The 19840-nt window shown below is 35.2% G+C and overlaps 1 protein-coding gene across 1 annotated transcript; it reads right to left on the reverse strand.

Annotated features, from left to right (window-relative positions):
• Window positions 1-10951: 10951 nt before the first annotated feature.
• On the reverse strand, window positions 10952-15418 carry LOC107826975 (ER lumen protein-retaining receptor). The gene is made up of 6 exons (XM_016654019.2): window positions 15157-15418; window positions 12937-13202; window positions 12673-12788; window positions 11585-11658; window positions 11327-11390; window positions 10952-11246 (listed from the first exon to the last, which is right to left on the reverse strand). The coding sequence occupies exons 1-6, from the start codon at window positions 15245-15247 to the stop codon at window positions 11210-11212; spliced, it is 648 nt and encodes a 215-aa protein (XP_016509505.1). The 5' UTR covers window positions 15248-15418; the 3' UTR covers window positions 10952-11209.
• Between the last annotated feature and the right edge of the window lie 4422 nt (window positions 15419-19840).

Genomic DNA, 19840 nt, shown 5'->3' on the forward strand with positions numbered 1-19840 from the left:
AATATCCCTACTTGGGCTGAAATAATCCGTATGTTGGCCATTTACAAGAATGGAGATTTGGCTAGTGGTTATGCAGGACATAATAAGTTTGGTAATTTTCAGAGGAAATTTAAAGTAATGGAGTGTTCGATGAACAAAGTCTCATTCAATTCTGCCAAACGCTTTTTCTAAATCAATTTTGATGACCATGTTACCAACTTTGCTCTTTTTTTTTTATTAATAGAGTGAATAACTTCTTGGATGATAGTAGCATTATCACTGGCCCGCCGATTTTTCATAAAACTGGCTTGAAGGGGGCTGATAATGGTGGAGAGGAATGTTTTTATTCGATTGGCAATTATTTTGGTAAGGATTTTGTAAATCATATTACAAAGTCCTATGGGTCAAAAAATTTTAACGTTGTTGGCATTGGGAAATTTGGTATGAGACAAACGTAAGTATTATTTAAGGGGGTAGAGATAGTGGAGGTACTAAAGACCTCGTGACAGCATGCTAAAACAGATGGTCCAACAATCTGCCAAAATTTTTGGAAAAAAAAAAAAGATGAAGGCCATCCGGACCCGGGGCTTTGAATGGTTTAAAGGAAAAAGTGCATTAGCAATTTCTAGATTAAGTAACGGATTGTCTAAGGAGGATAGATTAAGGCTAGAGAAGCTAGAAGGGTTGTTATCAATAAGATTCCTAGTAGAATAGATTATGGAGGTATTAAATAATGTATGGAAGAATTTGGAAGTGTCGCTTATTATAGTATCTTGAGTATCAAAACAATTACCATGCTCATCTTTGAAAAAGACAATCTGATTTTTCCTTTTGCGATTGGAGGCGGTTAAGTGAAAAAATTTAGTGTTGGCATCACCATCATTTAGCCAAGCAAATCGAGATCTAATTTTCCAATAGTCTTCCTCTATCTTAAGAATATCATTGTATTCCCGTTAAAGCTGATCTTCTAGGTTGTGAAGGAAAGAACTAGTGTGATAATGTGTAGAGGATTGGATGCCATTTAGCCTAGCGAGGATATTCTTTTTTTTATTAAGAAAATTCCCAAAGGTATTATTCTTCCAAGCAAGGACATTTTTTTGAAAATTGTAGAGGCATTAATGATGTTGTTAGACCAACTATTATGGATAACATTTGTAAAGTCAGGATGATTGCACCAATAGGATTCTAGATGAAAGGGTCTAGGACCACTGTTCTTAATGGTATTAGAAAGAGTAAGAAGAAGAGGGTTATGGTTCGAATAGGTCTTAGGGAAATGTGTGACAAAGGTAGTGGGAAAAATATTTAGACATAAAACATTAACAAAAATGCGACCAAGGCGTTCCATGATCAAACCTTTGGATCTTTTCCTATGATTCGACCAGGTGAATTTACAACCTTTATATCCTAAGTCTAATAGATTACAACGGCTAATATATTTCCAAAGGAGGGAGGTTCTGCGAGTATTAATCGGACGACCCACTAACTTATCACTATCCATAAGTACATCGTTAAAATCACCACCAACCAACCAAGGACCATTATAGTTATTAGAGATGCTAGTAAGATTGTTCCAAAGATCATTTCTATTAGTAACAGAAGTACTAGCATATATTGAACTAAAGAGCCAAGTTTTTTTGTGACAATTACCTCGATCATTTCATGAATGGCTTGGTCCCGCCTAGTGAAGTTATGGACATTGACAGAGCTATTGTTCCATAAAATTACCAACCCTCCTGCTTGCCCTTCCGCAGGAACCTCGATCATGTTAGTGAAGTCATAATCATTTAAGAGTGGTGCATGGGAAACCATACGGGTTTCCAGAAGGGTTACTACACTAGGTTTATGGGTATCCATTAGATACTTAAAGTGCCTATGAAAGGTATCATTGTTAGCACCTCGAACATTCCACAAGATTATACGAGCAGGTCTATTCATTTGAGGGACAAACAGATTGTGGGCTTGCATCCCCTCCTCCGGAGATGGAGGGGGGTTCCTTCTCAGGCAAGGTACCAATATTATGGTATTCTTCCCCACTGTGGGGTCCTGGGGTGGTCGAATATCTATGGAGCATTTGTACAATACCATCGGACAATTGAAGATGTACTTATTGTCCTGCATTTCCCTGAATAATAGCACCTTTACATCTCCTAGACTTGCAAATTCTGTTGGTAGCTCGTGGTGGTGGAGGTCTAAGTCCTCCTCTTCTGCTACCAGGTTTGATATTGGAGGAGGATTGTTGGAGAGATATTTTCTTGCATGGGAGCTGGAGGGTCCTTCTGAGGTGGAGTTTGGTTGTGGTGGGGTTGGATTTCCCATTGCATGAAGATGGGGTTCAGTGTGGTCTATTCTTCTGGTGGAAAGAAGGGGAGGTTGGAAAGTTGGAGGGGTAATGTTGGTGGTTGGTTGTGAGGGGGCAGGTTCCAGTGTTGTTGTATCTCCTGAATCAGACTGGGGTTGCGGTTGGGAGCTAGAGGTTGAAGGATGTGGTTGAGCCATGTCTGGTTGACATAGTAATTCATTGCAAGATGCATTCCTTCGGAAACTAGTTGTGCGAGATACTGAGGATTTTGGATTATTATGACAGTCTCCTGGCCATTGATCATCATGTTGAATGAGATGGCATGGCCCATGAGGCCCATCTCCAGCCAAAAAAGAGGTTGATGGTTCTGGGGTGGCGGAGGAGAAGTGTAGTAGTAGGGGTGGATTGAGCAGTGGGAGAGGGAGGTTGTTCATGACTGTTTGATGTTGATGATTGAGTATTTGAATTAGCCTTAGCCTCCTTCTAAGAGATAGTGGAATTTGTGGCATGGTTGTCACCTTGGTTTATAAGGGATTCTGATGGAGAAGAAGAGTGTGGAGTAGTAGGCATATGTAGGTGAATAGTTATAGAATCTATAGGCATGCAAACCGTTTGAGGCATGGATGGATTAGCAAAATATTTGAGGCAGATTTTCAGTGAACTCTGAAGATTTCGATCTGCCATTTGGTTGTTGCATGCAGTGGTTGTTGACAAGTGTGAGGTGGTAATTACAGTAGATGGTGGGATGGAGGCTTCGAGTGCATGCATCCGACTAGGGGTTTGGGTTAGCTTTGATGTGTCTATTGGCATGTGAGATTTAGTAGTAGGATTAGTAGAGTTAAAATCATTTAGGCGTGGCTCATTAGAGGAAGAAACTGGTAATGATGTAGTTAGACAGGCTGCCACGTGGCCATCATCGGGGAAAAGGGGTTCCATGTCAGCCTTCATGCATTGGGCGATCATAGAGTCCGTTCCGCTGGTAGAGGTGGTATTATCAGTGTCTGTAGGCTGGATTTGTAGCTTTACAAATTGATTTGTGTGTTCCTGGATTTTGAGAGTAGGAGTATTCATGTGGGAGTGTAATTGTTGCTTATTGGGGCCAAGTTTGTCGGAGGCAACTTTATTAACATATTTCAGATTTTGAGTGTTTAAAAACTTACCTGTTTCAGCATCAAAAATTCGAACCTTTATACCTCTATCATCAGGAGAGGGGTTTTGTTGTCGAGGTGGAAAGGTCTTCTTTCTGGAGAAGGAGACTATGTGTCATTCCTCTCTGAGCTCGTTGGTGGTTGATGGAGGGAGGACTGGTGGTTGTTGTGGAGTATTGGGGCTTGCATATGGACAGCTGCCTTGAGTGTGGCCAAGTCTACCACAATTCTTGCATAGAAAATGCTCTCCTTCATATTGTATGACTTGACGATGCTTGCCTATGTAGATGTGTGATTTAACTGGGGAATCCATTGGGAGTTCGAGGCAGAGTCTAGCATATCTGCCTCTTAAAGTGCCAGAGGTGCATGCATCGATCTTTACTAGCTTCCCTATTTTATTACCAATTTTTTGTAGGATGAGGGCATCATAGAACTCAGTGGGAAGGTTAGGTAATCGAACCCAAACTGCAGTGATGTGTGGTCTGGCTTCAGACGCAACGAAATTTGGGGACCATCGTTGTAAAGACAGATAAGAACCATTGATGAACCAAGGTCCTCCATTGAGGGCCTTGAACATGTTTTCTTCAATGGCGAATTTAACTATGTAGTAGTCTGACCCTAAGTCTATTAAAAGAAAGGATTCTGAAGATTTCCACATATCTTGTAGCTTCCTTTTTAGCTAGAGATGTTGGACTCGTTTGCGTAATAGTTTGATGATGAGAGAGTGCCTCCAAGGATAACAGATGCGCTGCAAATCCTCCAAGGAGAGGTTTACTTGTAATTCTTCCGACTGAATTGGTTGATCTTGTTCCATGGTGGCAGTAGAGTTAGCCATTTCTATTTTTCTTGGACCGTTTGGAAGTTGCATAGATATGGGGTGGTCAGGGGAATTTGAGAGGAGAATTGCTTTGAAAGAAGGGATAGAATCATGGGGGGTGGCGGGTGAGATAGAGTTTGGATCTTGAGTAGATGGAATAGGATATCATAGGATTCCATGGTTGGAAAAATTGGCTTTGCGGCTAGTTGTGTTGGAGGAAAAAGCTTTGCATTAGGTTTGTTCGTCTTTGTTTTAGTTTGATGTAAATTATATATAGTTTTACCTCGATGTGGAAAAAAGGAAAGAAAATAAAAAGTGAATGTTTAGAGCTGAAATATGATTCAAGACCTATTAGAGTTTTTTTTGTTTCGTACTCACAAAGTATACGTGTTTTTTTTTATTTTGTATTCTGTTATTTTCTAATATTTGCCCCAAACGTGTTAGGAATATTATTTACATCCCTAAAATTCATAAATCTCTAGTTCTAACTTTTGTACCAATTACACTTTTGGAATTATAAATTTAAAATTGAGTTTACTTAAAATAGTAATTTTCTTTCATCTATATCTACAGTCAGACATCTCTATAACAACATTCATGGATAACAATACTTCACTATAAAAGCCAAACTTTTTCGGTACCAATTTTTATGTTATGTTATAATATATGTTCTCTATACCAGCACCTCGCTATAACATCCAAAAATATTCGGAGCAAACGAGGTTTTTTTAGAGAGATTTGACGGTATATTCCGTGTCAAAAACATTGTGATCAGTTGAATCAATTGACTATATGCTATATAATTCAATGCTACTACTTTTGGTATCCACATTCTATTTAATCATATAAATTTTACGGTGAATAAAAATTTCAACGTGTGAAAATTTTAAAAGAATAAACCAAACAAAGATAGAAAGAAGTAAAAGTACTTAATTAATACGAAGAAAAAAAAAAGTAATACTAGATATGTCCATCTCCCTTGGACGCTAGTTCTAGAAAGAAAAAAGAAAAACAAGATTGACATAAGATTTGAACTCACAATCTCACTTAGAAAGGTGCACCCAATAATCATCGTATCATATATATATGATACTTTGAACTTGCGTTTACGCACGTATATTTAAGTTTTTTCGAAAAAAATATGATATTACTATACTTCTATGCTCATTGCATTTCTTGTGTTTTGACTGTTTAATTCTCACATGGAGCATTGAAATTTATCTTTTTAGTTGTATTAGTGACAAAATCCAATGGAATTTGGAAAAAATAATTCACTAGTAGGAATATTTTTGAAGTACATAAGATAAAAATAATGTTACAAAACTAAAAATACTCTAGATTAATACTCATAAATAAGTCATACAATTTAATAATAATCGTTGCACATATAAAAAGAATAATAATAATAATAGGATATCATAGGATTCCATTGTAGTAGTATCTTTAGCAGACAGCAATTGCTGTGGCTGATGTATTATATTGAAGGAAACGTGCTTTACTTCAATGTGAAATAGGAAAAAAAAAATAGGAAAAAAGAAAAGATTCGAGAATTAGATCTGAAATAGGATTCAAGACCTATTGCTAGAGTTCTTTATGTTTGTACTCCTAGCGTATACATTATTTTCTTATGGGATCTTACCGAAATATCCCAAAAAAGTCTCAATTTACCAACCTCTAGTCATTAATCATAAACTTATCAAAATTAGTCAAGCACATATAAAATAAGGTTCTTTCTCTCCAAGAATCACACACAAAGCTCTCTTTCCATATTTTTAAGCGTGATTAACAACATTAGATGCAAGACGGAAACGAAATTTAATGGATGAGGTAGCAAATAAGGTGATAAAATATAAAAAATATATATATATATACAAGATTCCAAAAATCTAGGCAAAAAAGGACTTTATTCATTGAAAACATACATATGAGTCAATACACAAAATTTGAGGAAGATTGGAAGTGAATTGGTATCAAAATTTGTAGTTAAAATCGAGTTCAAAAAGTTCTCCTGCGACACAGGTATCAAAAATGTATCACGTATGTATCTCACACGTAGGTATACATTGATATACATGTGATATACATTTGATACAAATATGATATATATCTGATACACAGTGTGATACATATATCATTTTTTCATGTTCATCTTTTACTTCGAATTTTCAATTCAAACCACATCAACATACCACCAAATCATCTCAAAACTGAGATTCAAGCTCCTTAAGATGTATCCAATCAATTTTAATAACACTCACTCAAAACAAAGCAAAATTTTGACTTTGTTTTGCTACAAATAGCTAATTGGTTAATATTAGTAATATTTTATGAATTGGCTAATTTTTGTAATAAGCTACTTATAAATGGACATAACTGGTATTTTTCTTATTTGCACCATATTATTTCTTATAATTCGTCCGCTTAACCTTTACATATTTTAAAAACACTATTAATCAAATTGTTTTAAAAAATTAAACCAAATTTACAATTGTTCTTATAAAAACTAAAAGACAAACAGTCAAATATCAATTTGTAAGGATTTGAAATGTAGGAAGAAGCCTGTCATGACCCGAAATTCCCAACATCGGGACCGTGATGGTGCCTAACATTTTGCTTGCTAAATAAGCCAACGTTAGAACAATTTATCCTTTTTTCAACAGTTTAAATTAAATAATGAGAAAGAATTAAAATAACTGTAATAATCCAAAATAAAGTGCGGAAGTTATAATAACTAAAATATCTGATACAACTCTGGACCCGGTGTCACAAGTGCATGAGCTATTAAATTAGTACAAACAAGGGTCTGAAATAAATATAAAGCTATCTGAAGGAAAATACACAGCTAGATAAAAGAAAGGGGACTCTAGGAGCTGTGGAAACTGAGCAGATGTACCTCAAGTCTCCACAAGCTGACCAATTCGAGCACGCTAATAACCGCCGCTAGGACCGACTCCAAAATCTGCACAAGAAGTGCAGAGTGTAGTATGAGTACAACCGACCTCATGTACTTTGTAAGTCGAGTCTTACCTCGACGAAGTAGTGACGAGGCTAAGGTAGGTCACTTACACTATAACATGTACATAGTATATAATAAAATAGGAGAAAGAAATACAGAACGAAATAAGATAGTTAACTGAAGAAAATAGTTAAATCCTCAAGGGAAACCAGCACCAATCAGAATTACTAATCCTTAGAGTTTCGTATGAAAAATACCGAGAACCAACACAATACAGAGAAATAGAAGCACATAGGTTGTTGCGGCGTGAAACCCGATCCCACCGTACAGCACAATCCTCCCTTATTCTACCGCAATAATATCACAATCATAAACAAATAATATATATGTTGCATCGCGCAACCCGATCCCACCATATAACAAAATCAGTATCATAATCACCCTTATTTTACCGTATCAATTTACCCTTATTTCACCTGTTACGGCGTACAACCCGATGCCACCATGTCAGTACAAATTCACCTTTATTCCACCGTATCAATCCACCCTTATTTCACCTGTTTCAGCGTGCAACTCGATCCCACCATATCAGTACCAAATATTCAATGAGCACAGTCAAGTCAATAATTCAAATCACAAGAACCTCTATGATCGACGAATACAAAGCTGAATTAGAAAGGAAAACCTTGTACAACATGGAAATTCATATATGTAATACTACACGGGCAGACAAGTTCAACAAATGACAATTAGAAAGTGCAAGTAAATCAATTAAGGCAAATAGCAGCGAGTCATGAAAGAATGAAAAGGATCTAGCATTGTTAATAGGAGAAAAAACGATTAACATGTAGCGAATAAGCATGGAAGACATTTAGAGCATATAACAGTTAAAACCGAGAAGGAGATAATTAAAGAAAGACAGAAAATCAGGGAAATAAGTAATTTGGCGGCGTATAAGCACTCGTCACCTTGCATATATACTGCAACACATGAAATTAACATAGCACATAGTCCAAAGGTTCCTAATTCCCTCAAATCAAGGTTAAACTCAACACTTACCTCACTTAGCAGTCAACTCAAAGCTCTACCGAGTCTTTCCCCTAGAATCCACCTCCAAATCACTTGTATCTAACCACAATTGACTCAATAATATCAAATATTGCTAAAGGAATCAATTACAATGCATAAATTAAGAATTTCCACACTTCTCCCCAAAATGTCAAAAATCGACCCGGGCCCCCTTGGTCCAAACTCCAAATTTGGATCAAAATCCGATTGTCCATTCACTCCCGAGCCCGGTTATATTATTTGTTTCGAAACTCAACCTCATATTGAGGTCTAAATTCCAATTTTACAAAACTCCATAATTCTACTCAAACCCTCAATTTCTACCATGGAAATCCTAGATTTTAGGTTGAAATCTTATGAAATGTAATGGAAGATTGAAAGAAAAAAGGTTAGAATCACTTACCAATGACTTTGGGGAAGAAGGGCTCTTGAGAAAATTGCCTCTAGGGTTCTCTAGGTTTGAAAATTTGAAAGAATGAGAAAATTCCCCTCTAACTCAGCTTTTGACCAGTTCCAGATGTCGCAATTGCGACTTGGGATTCGCAATTGAGAACCCAGCAAATGCGAGGTTTTCTTCGCAAATGCGAAGTCCCAGCATCTCTGCTATCATCGTATTTGCGATGATTTGTTCGCAATTAGCCATCACGCAAATGCGACCTATTGATCGCAATTGCGATCCATTGCTGCCCCGTCCTTCTTCGCAAATGCGAAGTCCCAGCATCTCTGCTATCATCGTATTTGCGATGATTTGTTCGCAATTAGCCATCACGCAAATGTGACCTATTGATCGAAATTGCGATCCATTGCTGCCCCGTCCTTCTTCGCAAATGCGAGGAAGTGGTTCGCAAATGCGAACCTGTTAGGAATACTAACTGCTCTCAAATACAAAGCTTTCTTCGCAATTGCGAGGCTCGCATTTGTGAGCCAGACCTCGCAAATGCAAAATCTGGAGCAAACACTAGAAACCAACAATTTTTTTAAGTTCTAACCATCTGTAGCCTATCCGAAACTCATCCGAACCCTTGGGGCTCCAAACCAAGCATGCACACAAGTCCAAAAACATTATACGAACTTGCTCACGCGATCAAATCGCCAAAATAACACCTAGAACTATGAATCGGACACCAAATCAAATGAAATTTTTACGAAAATTTTAAAAGTGTTATTTTAACAACAAGACGTCCGAATCACATCAAACTAACTCCGGTTCTCACCAAATTTGACAGACAAGTCATAAATATAGTAATGGACCTACTAAGTTCTGAAACTAAAAATACAGACCTAGTATCAACAAAGTCAAACATTGGTCCAACCTTTAGATTCATTAAGCCTTTAAACATTTAATTTTCGACAAAAAGCGATAACTCGAGCTAGGGACCTCCGAATTCGATTCCGGGCATACCCCAGGCCCCAAATCACGATAGGGACCCACCGGGACCATCAAAATATGGATCCGGATCCGTTTGCTCAAAACTTTGGCCGAAGTCAACTCAAATAGATTTTTAAGGCAAAATTTCATATTTTATCAATTTTTAAACATAAAAGCCCTTTGAAAAAATACCCGGACTAAGCACGCAAATCAAAAAGGGCTTAAAGAAGCTATCGGAGACTTCAAAACACAAATTTAAAATTTAAAAATCTAGATAACCTATCGGGTCATCACAAAGCCATTGGATTGGAATGTAATCAAAGGATCTTCTATGGAATAGTAATATATGTAGAGTGTCCCATCACTCCTTTCTCCAACCAAATACTAAAAAGTACTCTCTCTACTTCTGATTAATAACATATTTGGTCAAGTTGAAAAATCTATTTATTTTGAGAAGTACTTTTAGAGAAAAATAATTTTTATTTCAATAATCAACTTAAAAATCACTTTTGAGTAACAATTTGTGTTTTGTCAAGTTTTTCAAAAAGTACTTTTAAATATCAAATTGCGAATAAGAACATAAAAAGATGTACTTAATAGTTAATATTATACAAATATATAAATAATTATAAATATTTATTATTGAAGACAATACCTAAGTTTTTTATTTTATTTTATTTAAGTAAATGTACGCATCCCTTTACTTTATTCTTTCAAGATGATTTAAATATATCAAAAAAAACATTCAACAAATATGAAAGTTCACACAAAAGTTATTATATATTATTTGATAGTTTAAACTAAGGTTATTTTGGTATATACAACATTTTGCTAAGGATATTTTTGGTAGGAAGAAAATTCAAAACTGCTTCTGGGGAGAAGCTATTTTTTTCTGCTTCTTAAAAGCTGCTTCTGCTTCTCCCGAAAAGTACTTTTTTTTTTCTCCCAAAAGCTTGGCCAAAAAAAAAACTTGATCAAACATATAAGAATACTCTACTGTGGGAAGGGACGGACGATTCATTTAAATTATTAACTTTTCATGCGAAGCCTATATATATATATATATATAAAGACGCATTAAAAACTCAATCAAAATTAAATCTGAACATATAATTTTAACAAATATTAAACGTTAAAATTATTAAATTTAAACTTTGAATCCACCACTAATCATGTGTAGGTGGTTTCTCAATTGGGCTCAAAGTTGTTTGCCAATGAAATGAAAAAAAAACTATTTTATAAACTGGTGAGGGATAGAAGTAGAGATAATTTTCTCTTTTTCTTGAACTGATAAGAATGCTTCCCCAAGCATAAATAAAGTCCAAGAAACAATTTCTAGTACAACAAAAATGAAGTCACAAATTTTTCCTGTTACATAAAGAATATGCTTTAACAACTTACTAGCAAAAACATGTTTCTTGATGAAAGCAGATTCTAAAAATTATGATATATTATCTGGTATCTTACTCTGACCTAATTAGCCAACAAAATAAGGATGTTTTTAGCTCATTAAACACCCAGCAGACGTTCATTGTTTACGGCCTGCTCCTGTTTTCTTCGATATGAGGTGAGCTCAGGCAGGAAGTTCGAGTTTGGTGTTATTCTTCCAGCTGCAACCGATTATGACCAATGAGTTATAACATTACAAGGATCCGCATATGCTTTTTACAGGAATGATAAATTTTTTTACCTTTGGAAGTAGTAATAGAAGAAATCAGCGTAAAGCGCTGTCTGCACGAGGCCTGCAATCCACGCTGCAATAACAAAGACAAACAAAGCATAGAAAAGTAGTCATTTTCATAACAAAACACATGAAACAGGAACCTTAAAATGATGTCTGTTTGGAGGTAAAATGCTAGTTAGATCTACAAACACAGGCATTCTTGTATCCAAGCAAGGAATAAACGGACAAACAAAGAAATGACAAGAGGTAGGTGGTGATTCATACTTATCCAATGTACAAAGTGCGGTTCTGTGAAGTAGCGATATACCCAGTTCAAGATGTAGAGTGACCGATATGCACTGCAAAACCGGAATCAAGAAAACAGGTCAGGCAAATTTGTCATGGTTTCCACGGTCACATGAATGAACAATGTGAAGAGCATGAACGAAGAATGGTTGCTAAGTCCAAGTCTCCAAATTTTTCCAGAACGCTCTTAATCCAAGAGCCTTGTAATAACACAAATGATTGTTACATATCCTGTTGGCTGACAAGCAATATGTTCATTGCCGAAAGGTGGTTGTTGTCGAACTGCATGAACCATGTCTCAATAAGAAAGGGAGCGCTTTGTTTAATCACTTGTCTGTAACCATCACATGTAGGCAAATGTTTTTTACACGAGCCAAGCCTGTGGCTTCTTTTATGATGTATGGCAGAGACACAAAAGAAGGAAATCTGTCAATCTAGTACCTGATGAATTATGTGACCGTCTTATCTAACAGCTTAATTATTATGTATTTAACCCTTAACAGGTCATGTGCTACAACAAGAAGAATTGTTTCAGGTGTGAAGGAAGACGATGATACAGGGATGGATGGATGGATCCAACTATATGTGCCTATGAACTAAACCATTCTCCTGGAATAAGTTCTTGGGTGCGAAAAAACCAAGGTATGGCCTAAGAACCATTTTATAAGTAAATGAAAGCAAAGTAAAATTCACAATCCATTACAAAGAAAATACATACAACAGGAGGTGGTACAAGGACTCTATCAGGCTTCACCATTCCGATCATTTTAAGATTTAAAAGGTGAGACCGCACTCTTTGCAGCTCCCGTATTCGATCCCCCCCCTCCCCCGAGATACCTAGAGTGCTTTTGGAGCTTTTCGCCCTTGACAACACTGCTACAAGCGAATACCCACCCCTCAAAAAGAATCAGCAAGATAAATAGAAACTGAGATCTTCATTTGAAAAAATAGAAACCGAGATAAAAGCCCTTAGCAAACAAAATAAGAAGAAAAAAAAAGAAGGAAAAGAGATTGAGATGTGAGCATAATCAACTTTCGCAAATGGTAAGAAAGGAAAGATACATCACCCCAAGAGTAAAATGTATTGTCCAGTCAAGTTGTCTATATTTCTCGTTCTCTGCAACAAGACCAGCTGAGGAAGGATGGCAACAGCTTCCAAGAATATGGAAAAGGTCCACATTATCTGGTAAAAAATGCAACCACATGTCCTTGATAATGAATATACCAATTAACGAGAAAGTGGAAGCACATCCAAGTAACAAGTGACATAATAATATGAAATGCTACAACAAAGATTTAATTCCAATGAGCTATAGAGAGTGCATCAATACCTCTTTGAAGGTAAACTTCTCATGTATAACAAGAGCCAATACCAGGCAAGGAAACACAAGGAAAATGTGACGAAAAGTATCCTGGTCTTTGTCATAAGATCTGCGCACAATTTTGTGATGCCTCATGTACCACACAATGGATAAAGAGCTTCCTAAGAAAACCAACTTCATTGTAGTATTGTATAGTGAAATAAAGTCTGTAAATATATCCAAGTAGCGAGTAACAAAGACGAGAGCATACAGCTCTTGAGTCTTCAGAGAAATACCTGTGGAAAAAAAAACATTAATTAACAGAGTCTAGTCACTAGATATAGCTTTATACTGTGATACCAAATTAACAATTTCATCAAGCATTAACAATTATCTATATACAGACATTTGACCAACTATAAAAACTACGAAAGGACAATTGCACACGATCTGCTTGGTATAGATAAAAAGAATGTTTTTGTAGCTTGGCAGCTTCTTTAAGGGATAAATCTCGACCAGCATAATGCAGAGTGCATCAACAGTTCCAACAGTCCAGGTAACATCACTCAAGGCCAGGGCTCGTATTGAATCATGCTTACAACGCAATCAAAAGTGCCCAATTTCGCTTAATGTGTCTCGATGCGCGGCTTAACTCTTGGTGGCTTTAATGCAAATAAGGTTATTTGTATGACTTAGGCACCTTTAATCGTTCATTCCAGCTATTTCACTTAACGTCCACTCAAACATTGACAAACCTACCCTGCTTTTCCTTATTCTGGTGAATATAGCCACATCAAACAACTGAATAGAACAAGCATCCATTTATTTGGGCTAGTAGGCAATTAAACATAGGCATCAGACACATAAGGCGTATCCATTATAACCTCTATATCATCATTCTGCTACTTCAACCTAATATTTCCACGATACCAGTACACACGAAGCAACTAAATCCTTACTGAGATATCTTTCAAAATCATTACTCCCTCGTAAATCATTACAGTAAAGGCTTTGTATTGAAGTTCCATCTCTTTTTTATGGGTAAAGATTATAGAAACAGGAACCAGACACCAAGATGGTGACTGAGATTTACAAGAGTGGGCATTCCCCTATGCAAAATGACAAACCGCGTTCCATCTCTCCTCCTTGTAATCAACAATTCTAGGACAGATTGCTCTAGTAATAGTCTCTAAAAAGTATCTAGATTAAAGGGCAGCCCGGTGCATCACGCAGGGTCTGAGGAAGGACCGCACCCCAAGGAATGTAATGTAGACAGCCTAACCTAATGCACACATTAGTAGCTGCTTCTACGGCTCGAACCCGTGACCTTTTACCGTTGCTCCAACGCTCCCCTTCCCTAAAAGGTATCTAGATTATCAAATTAAAATTAAAAGTAAATTAAATAAAATATAACAAGCAACAGGCATACAAGTATACACACGACAAACTTTTTCTCTTCAGCATTATTCCAATATTATCGGGTGTCCCAAGAGGGGACATCTTTTTCCCTAATGTATAAGAAAACTAAAAAGTCAAAAGAGTTCAATCCCTTCTTGTTCTTAATATCACATATCCATGTTTATGTACACCTCACAAAAGAACCTTCATGCCCAAAGTCACTTTAGCCTTTGAGGATAATGTCGCTCCATGAAAAAGGTTAACCAAAAATGAGTGAAAGATTATCCTTCTCTTAAACAATTTTCTCCGCTGTTTGTGCCTTTGTGGTGATGTATATTCATAACATATATCCACATTTATTTGCCTCGGAAAGCATACTAGTAATTTTAACTTACTACACTATTCTCTAATTATTTCCTCTCAAAAAATTCTAAGAAAAGGAGCTCTCAGGCATTATAGTTTTGGTTCAATTTACACATTTCTCGTTTAATTTCTAACAAATAACATGTCATTATCCAATTAAGTATTAGATTCTGCTTTCTGCAATAATGCAATATACAGGAGCTTCAACAACAGGAAATGCAATCCATTCACCTCATCAGCTCAAAAAAGAACCATTTGAATAAAATGGTCAATATTACAAACAAGATAATGCATCTATAAATCCTAATATTAAAACGAAAAAACCCAACACAAGCATTTTTCCTATTTCAACAAATACCCATGATTGTTCACATCAATATAATATACCAATCACTTAAAAATGAAGAAATGAGATGAAAACCAAAAACTTAAAACGTAACTATATACAACACATAAATTTAACTTTTTTGCTAAAATAATGGAAAATACCAGCACAAGATTTAATAGTGTGGATCTTGAGGAGCAAAACAAGAACACTAGCCAAATGGGTCATGTCCCCAGCAAGCCTGAATATATTCATATTTGCTTCTTATTTTGAACAAACCCCAGAAACAGATCTGCTCAGAAAATCCTTTTTTGGGTTACAGATCTTGGTTGATTTACACACACACACACACTGAGTTTTTTGTTTCTTGAAAAAATTGTACACAAATGTTTCGGGCCAAAATAAGATTTCGTTTTGGTAACGGTAAGAAAACGGGTTTAACGGCGTTAGGCTAAAGAGGGAAGTGGTGTTTTGCAATCACCTATGTACGTGTCTTATCCAATCAAAATTTAGCTTCAAGCGTGTGAAAAGTGTTGATTAATAGTACTCCCAATTTATATGGCACGCTTGAGGAGTAATTAAAATTAAAATTTAAAAAAAATGCATGTTTAGTGAATTGCCCGTTTTTTTATTTGGAAGGTCGTTTACTTTAGCATTTATTTTTATAATAACCATCCAGATTTTAAAGGTCCGACTAATTCAAATTTACATCATGTATAGCTTAACCTGTTGGCTATAAGAATTTTTTTTATTTTTTCAAAAATATTTTACTTTTTTTAAAATCAGCGGTTCGATCACCCCACATATCGACGGTTTTTTATTTGTCCATGAAAATTTCAAAATTCACTCGAAGTTGAATTTTGGAATTTTTGAAAAACTTCAAAAGGCTATTTTTTAAAATTTTCACTTCAAATCACTTATAAAAGTTCAAAAAACAGCTCCAAATTGTATTCATGTCCAAACACAATTTTAATTTTCAAATACTATTCTTACTTAAAAATTTACTTTTTTCCATAATTTTACAGTTCTTATGTCCAAACGCCCACTAAATATTCTATATGAGGAGTTTTTCTATTTTCAGAGCTCGAATCAAAACTCTTAATTAAAGAAAGATGGTATTCCATCTGTCCTAACATATCATCAATGTGATTAATTATATATCGTATTCATTTTATTTTTATTATTTGGTTAGAAAGGATAGAATTTTATATATCAAACTACTATTACAACTATTTACAAGTAGCGTCCCCTTTCACATATTTATTCACATATATAAACAAAAATAGTTCCCAATTTGTCTGCATCTAATACATTTGAGGTACACATAGAAAGAACGGCAACAAAACATGATATTAGTAATAGTAATCTGCTTGACATGTTTCTTTTGGTTTTGTTATTTGGTGTTCGACAATTATATTGGTGCTTAGCAATTTTAGATTCGCACTAAAGGAGAAAGCTTGACGTACTAAAATTTTTATCATTCTTAGAATTCCAACCCGAGAACTAGGAATGGCAATGAAGCGGAGCGGGACACGTTTGAACTTAACCTACAAAATTTTAATCCGCTCCGCCCGACATAGCATTTTTTTCTATTTTCACCCCACCCCGCCCCGCCCTGTCCCGCCCCGCAATTTATTTATTTATCATTTTGTTATTTTTGCTGAAAAACACAAATTTAATATTATTATTTTTAAGTTTCTTAAATCCCTCAATGGATCCAACTATTATATTTTTATTTTCAGAAATTATAATAGAAAATATTACTGAATTGGAACGCGTAAAAACTGGAAAATAAACGCGTTGAAAAGTGTAAAATCAACATATTATATACCTAAATTTAGGTATTAACTTGTACTTGATAAATTTCCGTATAACAAATATGCACCATAAATTTTATATAACTAGTTTTTAATATGTAATATGTAAGCTATGATGGTAAGCAATCTCCACTTCCAATCAAGATGTTGTGAGTTTGAGTCTCCCCAAGTGTAAGGTGGGAAGTTCTTGGAGGGAAGGATGTCGGGGGTCTATTTGGAAATAGTCTCTCTACCCCAGGGTAGGGGTAAGGTCTGCTTATACTTTATAAATTTCCGTATAACAAAATGCATCATAATTTTTTTATAACTAGTTTATAAATATATACTATGATGTAACAGTAGTGGACACTGGACAAGGTCCTTGGCACGTATAGGTGAATGTCTTGTATAGTTAACAGTAATAATTGCATAGTCATATTTTCCAGCCACTTTATATTTATTGCTTGCCTTAATACCTTATTTTGTACAGTATGCAGTGATTTTCAAATTTTCGAAAAATTCTAAAATTCAACTTCAAGTGATATTTGAAATTTTCTTGGCTAATCACTGATTCTGAGCCGCAAGATCAAACCCACCTCGCCCCGCTCTGTCCCACCCCGCGTAAGATCAAATCTGCCCTGCCCCGCATAAGATCAAACCAGCCGGCCCCGCATCCGCACCCCTCATTGCCATCCCTACCGAGAACTATGATTAAGAGTAGATGAATTTTATTTATCTACAACTGTTGGCGGCTACTTGATATGTTTGTTGTTGGTTTCCATTGATATTGAAGGTCCAGGTTCCCACAGTTATAGCAGAAAAGTCAAGAAATTCACACAAACATTCCAGGAGGAATGTGTTTAATTCCTTCTAATGAGATTGTTGTTGGAGTAAAGTGATAGCTTCAGTTTGGAGAATTACTATTTATGCTTTTTAGAGGGTGTTTACCCAAGCTTATTAGCTGGTCAATGCGTTTGGCAAAGTTAAAAGTACTTATAAGCCAAGTACTTGTAAGCCAAAAGTCATAAGCCGATCACCCCTAACTTATAATTTTTTAGCTTATAAGCACTTTAAGTTTGACCAAGATTTTTACTTTTTATCCCTAAAATATTCCTTTTTAAAACAAAACTCATGTATCCCTGCGTCAAACCTATTTCTTCACTGCAAACCTATTTCTTTGCCTCGCGTATTGATTCAAACTTAAATCTTCTGCCTCTTCAAGTCTGCAATTCTCACTAATATTTAAGGTAAGCAAATTCTCTATTTCTATGCATATTTGTATTTATGTAAACACTAGTGTCGTCCATGATGAATCCTATAAAGTACGCATTAAGTGTTTGTTTTTTCTCTTCAAATCGTTTGTCCTATTTTGTTTATTGAAATTTTTTTGTCAATTTATTAATTATTATTATATAACTTCTGATTATATTCTTATCATAAAAATTATCTTATTTAATCACGTTATATTTAAAATAAAATGACAAATAGAATATTTTGTATTTGAATCGATCTCGAATTTAAAATTTTAAACAAATTACATCCTTATAAGTGTAAACAGTTTTAAGGTTATTTAAGTCATTTTAACATAAAAAGAGCTTGTCAATACTTTTTTATCAAACATCTAGCGGCTTATTATTAATTTCAACACTTGTATCCTAACAGATAACTGCTTATTTATTAAATCAGTTTCAGCATTTAAAGTTCTTTTCCGCACCTAATATTTATCAGCTACTTCAATTCAGCTAATCTAAACGGGCTCTTAAACATACCATTTCCAGATATTGGAAGTGATCGGTTAGAATATTTAGATCCCGTTTGGATATAGATTTTTTGTATTTTGCTTAAAACTCTTTTTTTAAATTCAACCAAATCTATATCCAAACGCTCGCTTAATTTTGATATGAAAGAAGAATTGAGAAACCAAAGCATTTGGAATCTATTGGTACATAATAAATTGTAGGAACTAAACATGTCAACAAGCTCAGACTATAGAAACCAAAGCATCGATTAGCTAGAGTATTAACTGCTTCAGTTTTTTCAAATGCTAAAACCTTCAGATCCAATCTAGAGGCCATAAGCAAAGTGAGGACATTGATTAGTTGACTAATTACTTCAAAAAAAAAAATCAACCAGTAAATTAATTTCTAAATAAATCTGACATTTCCCATCTAGAGACTAGAGAAGTAGAGATATTCCCTGTTGTATTTTGGAATATTCTTTGTGAAAGGGAAAAGGCAAACAATTAAATGTAACAAAAAGAATTTTATTTTGAGATACTTCTTTTTGGAAATTTTTATGCGGAGATTAACTGTTCTTATTTTATCAACCAAACGAGTCCCTAAATTTATAAGCTGTGTTGCATTTTATATCGAAATTAACTCTTCTTGAAAGACCAACCAAATAATGTATAATATGAAACTTGTCCTTAATATAAGGGTAAGTGCGCATATAGTCATTCTCAGGGATACTATTTAAAGATTAGTCTTTAAATTAAAAATCCTAATTTCAGGACAGTTCATGATATTTTTGTCCTGAAAATTTAAACTGCAAATATAAAATTCAGGATATACTGGCTAATTCCTAAATAGCAATCCTTTAAAGTGGCTATCTGGTGTCATTTCTACACAAAATATACAACATATAAGCCTGAATAATTAGCTGGGCCGGACAATTGACATGTTGTGAGGCCCAACAAGCTATGAGTGAGCAATAGTGGGCTATTCCAACTTTATAAGACCCAAATTCAAAAGCCCATTTCCAAAAAATGTAGAAACATTTTCAGCTTTCCCAACCAAAAAAAAAAATCAACAAAATTAGAGAAAAGATTCTCAGAGCTAAATAATGTGAAAAGAAATAGATCCCCTTTGTTGGAATGATAACAGTAAGGGTGTACAAAGGAAACCGACAAATCGCACCAACTCGATAATTCGAGTCAAATCGAGAAAAAAAATTCGACTATGGTTTGGTTTGATTTGATTTGGTGTTGAAAAATAAAACCCGATCATAATTGGTTTGGTTTGGTTTTAACTAAAGAAAATCAAATCGAAATCAA

This window comes from Nicotiana tabacum, chromosome 7, assembly GCF_000715075.1.
Source record: "Nicotiana tabacum cultivar K326 chromosome 7, ASM71507v2, whole genome shotgun sequence".
NCBI classification, from domain to species: Eukaryota; Viridiplantae; Streptophyta; class Magnoliopsida; order Solanales; family Solanaceae; genus Nicotiana; species Nicotiana tabacum.

Coding starts and splice junctions, on each gene's coding strand:
- LOC107826975 (XM_016654019.2), bottom strand. CDS start 15,247: ATGAATATATTCAGGCTTGCTGGGGACATGACCCATTTGGCTAGTGTT. Junction 13,203..15,156: donor CACTATTAAATCTTGTGCTG/GTATTTTCCATT, acceptor TTTTTTCCACAG/GTATTTCTCTGAAGACTCAA. Junction 11,391..11,584: donor GCACTTTGTACATTGGATAA/GTATGAATCACC, acceptor TTGTTATTGCAG/CGTGGATTGCAGGCCTCGTG.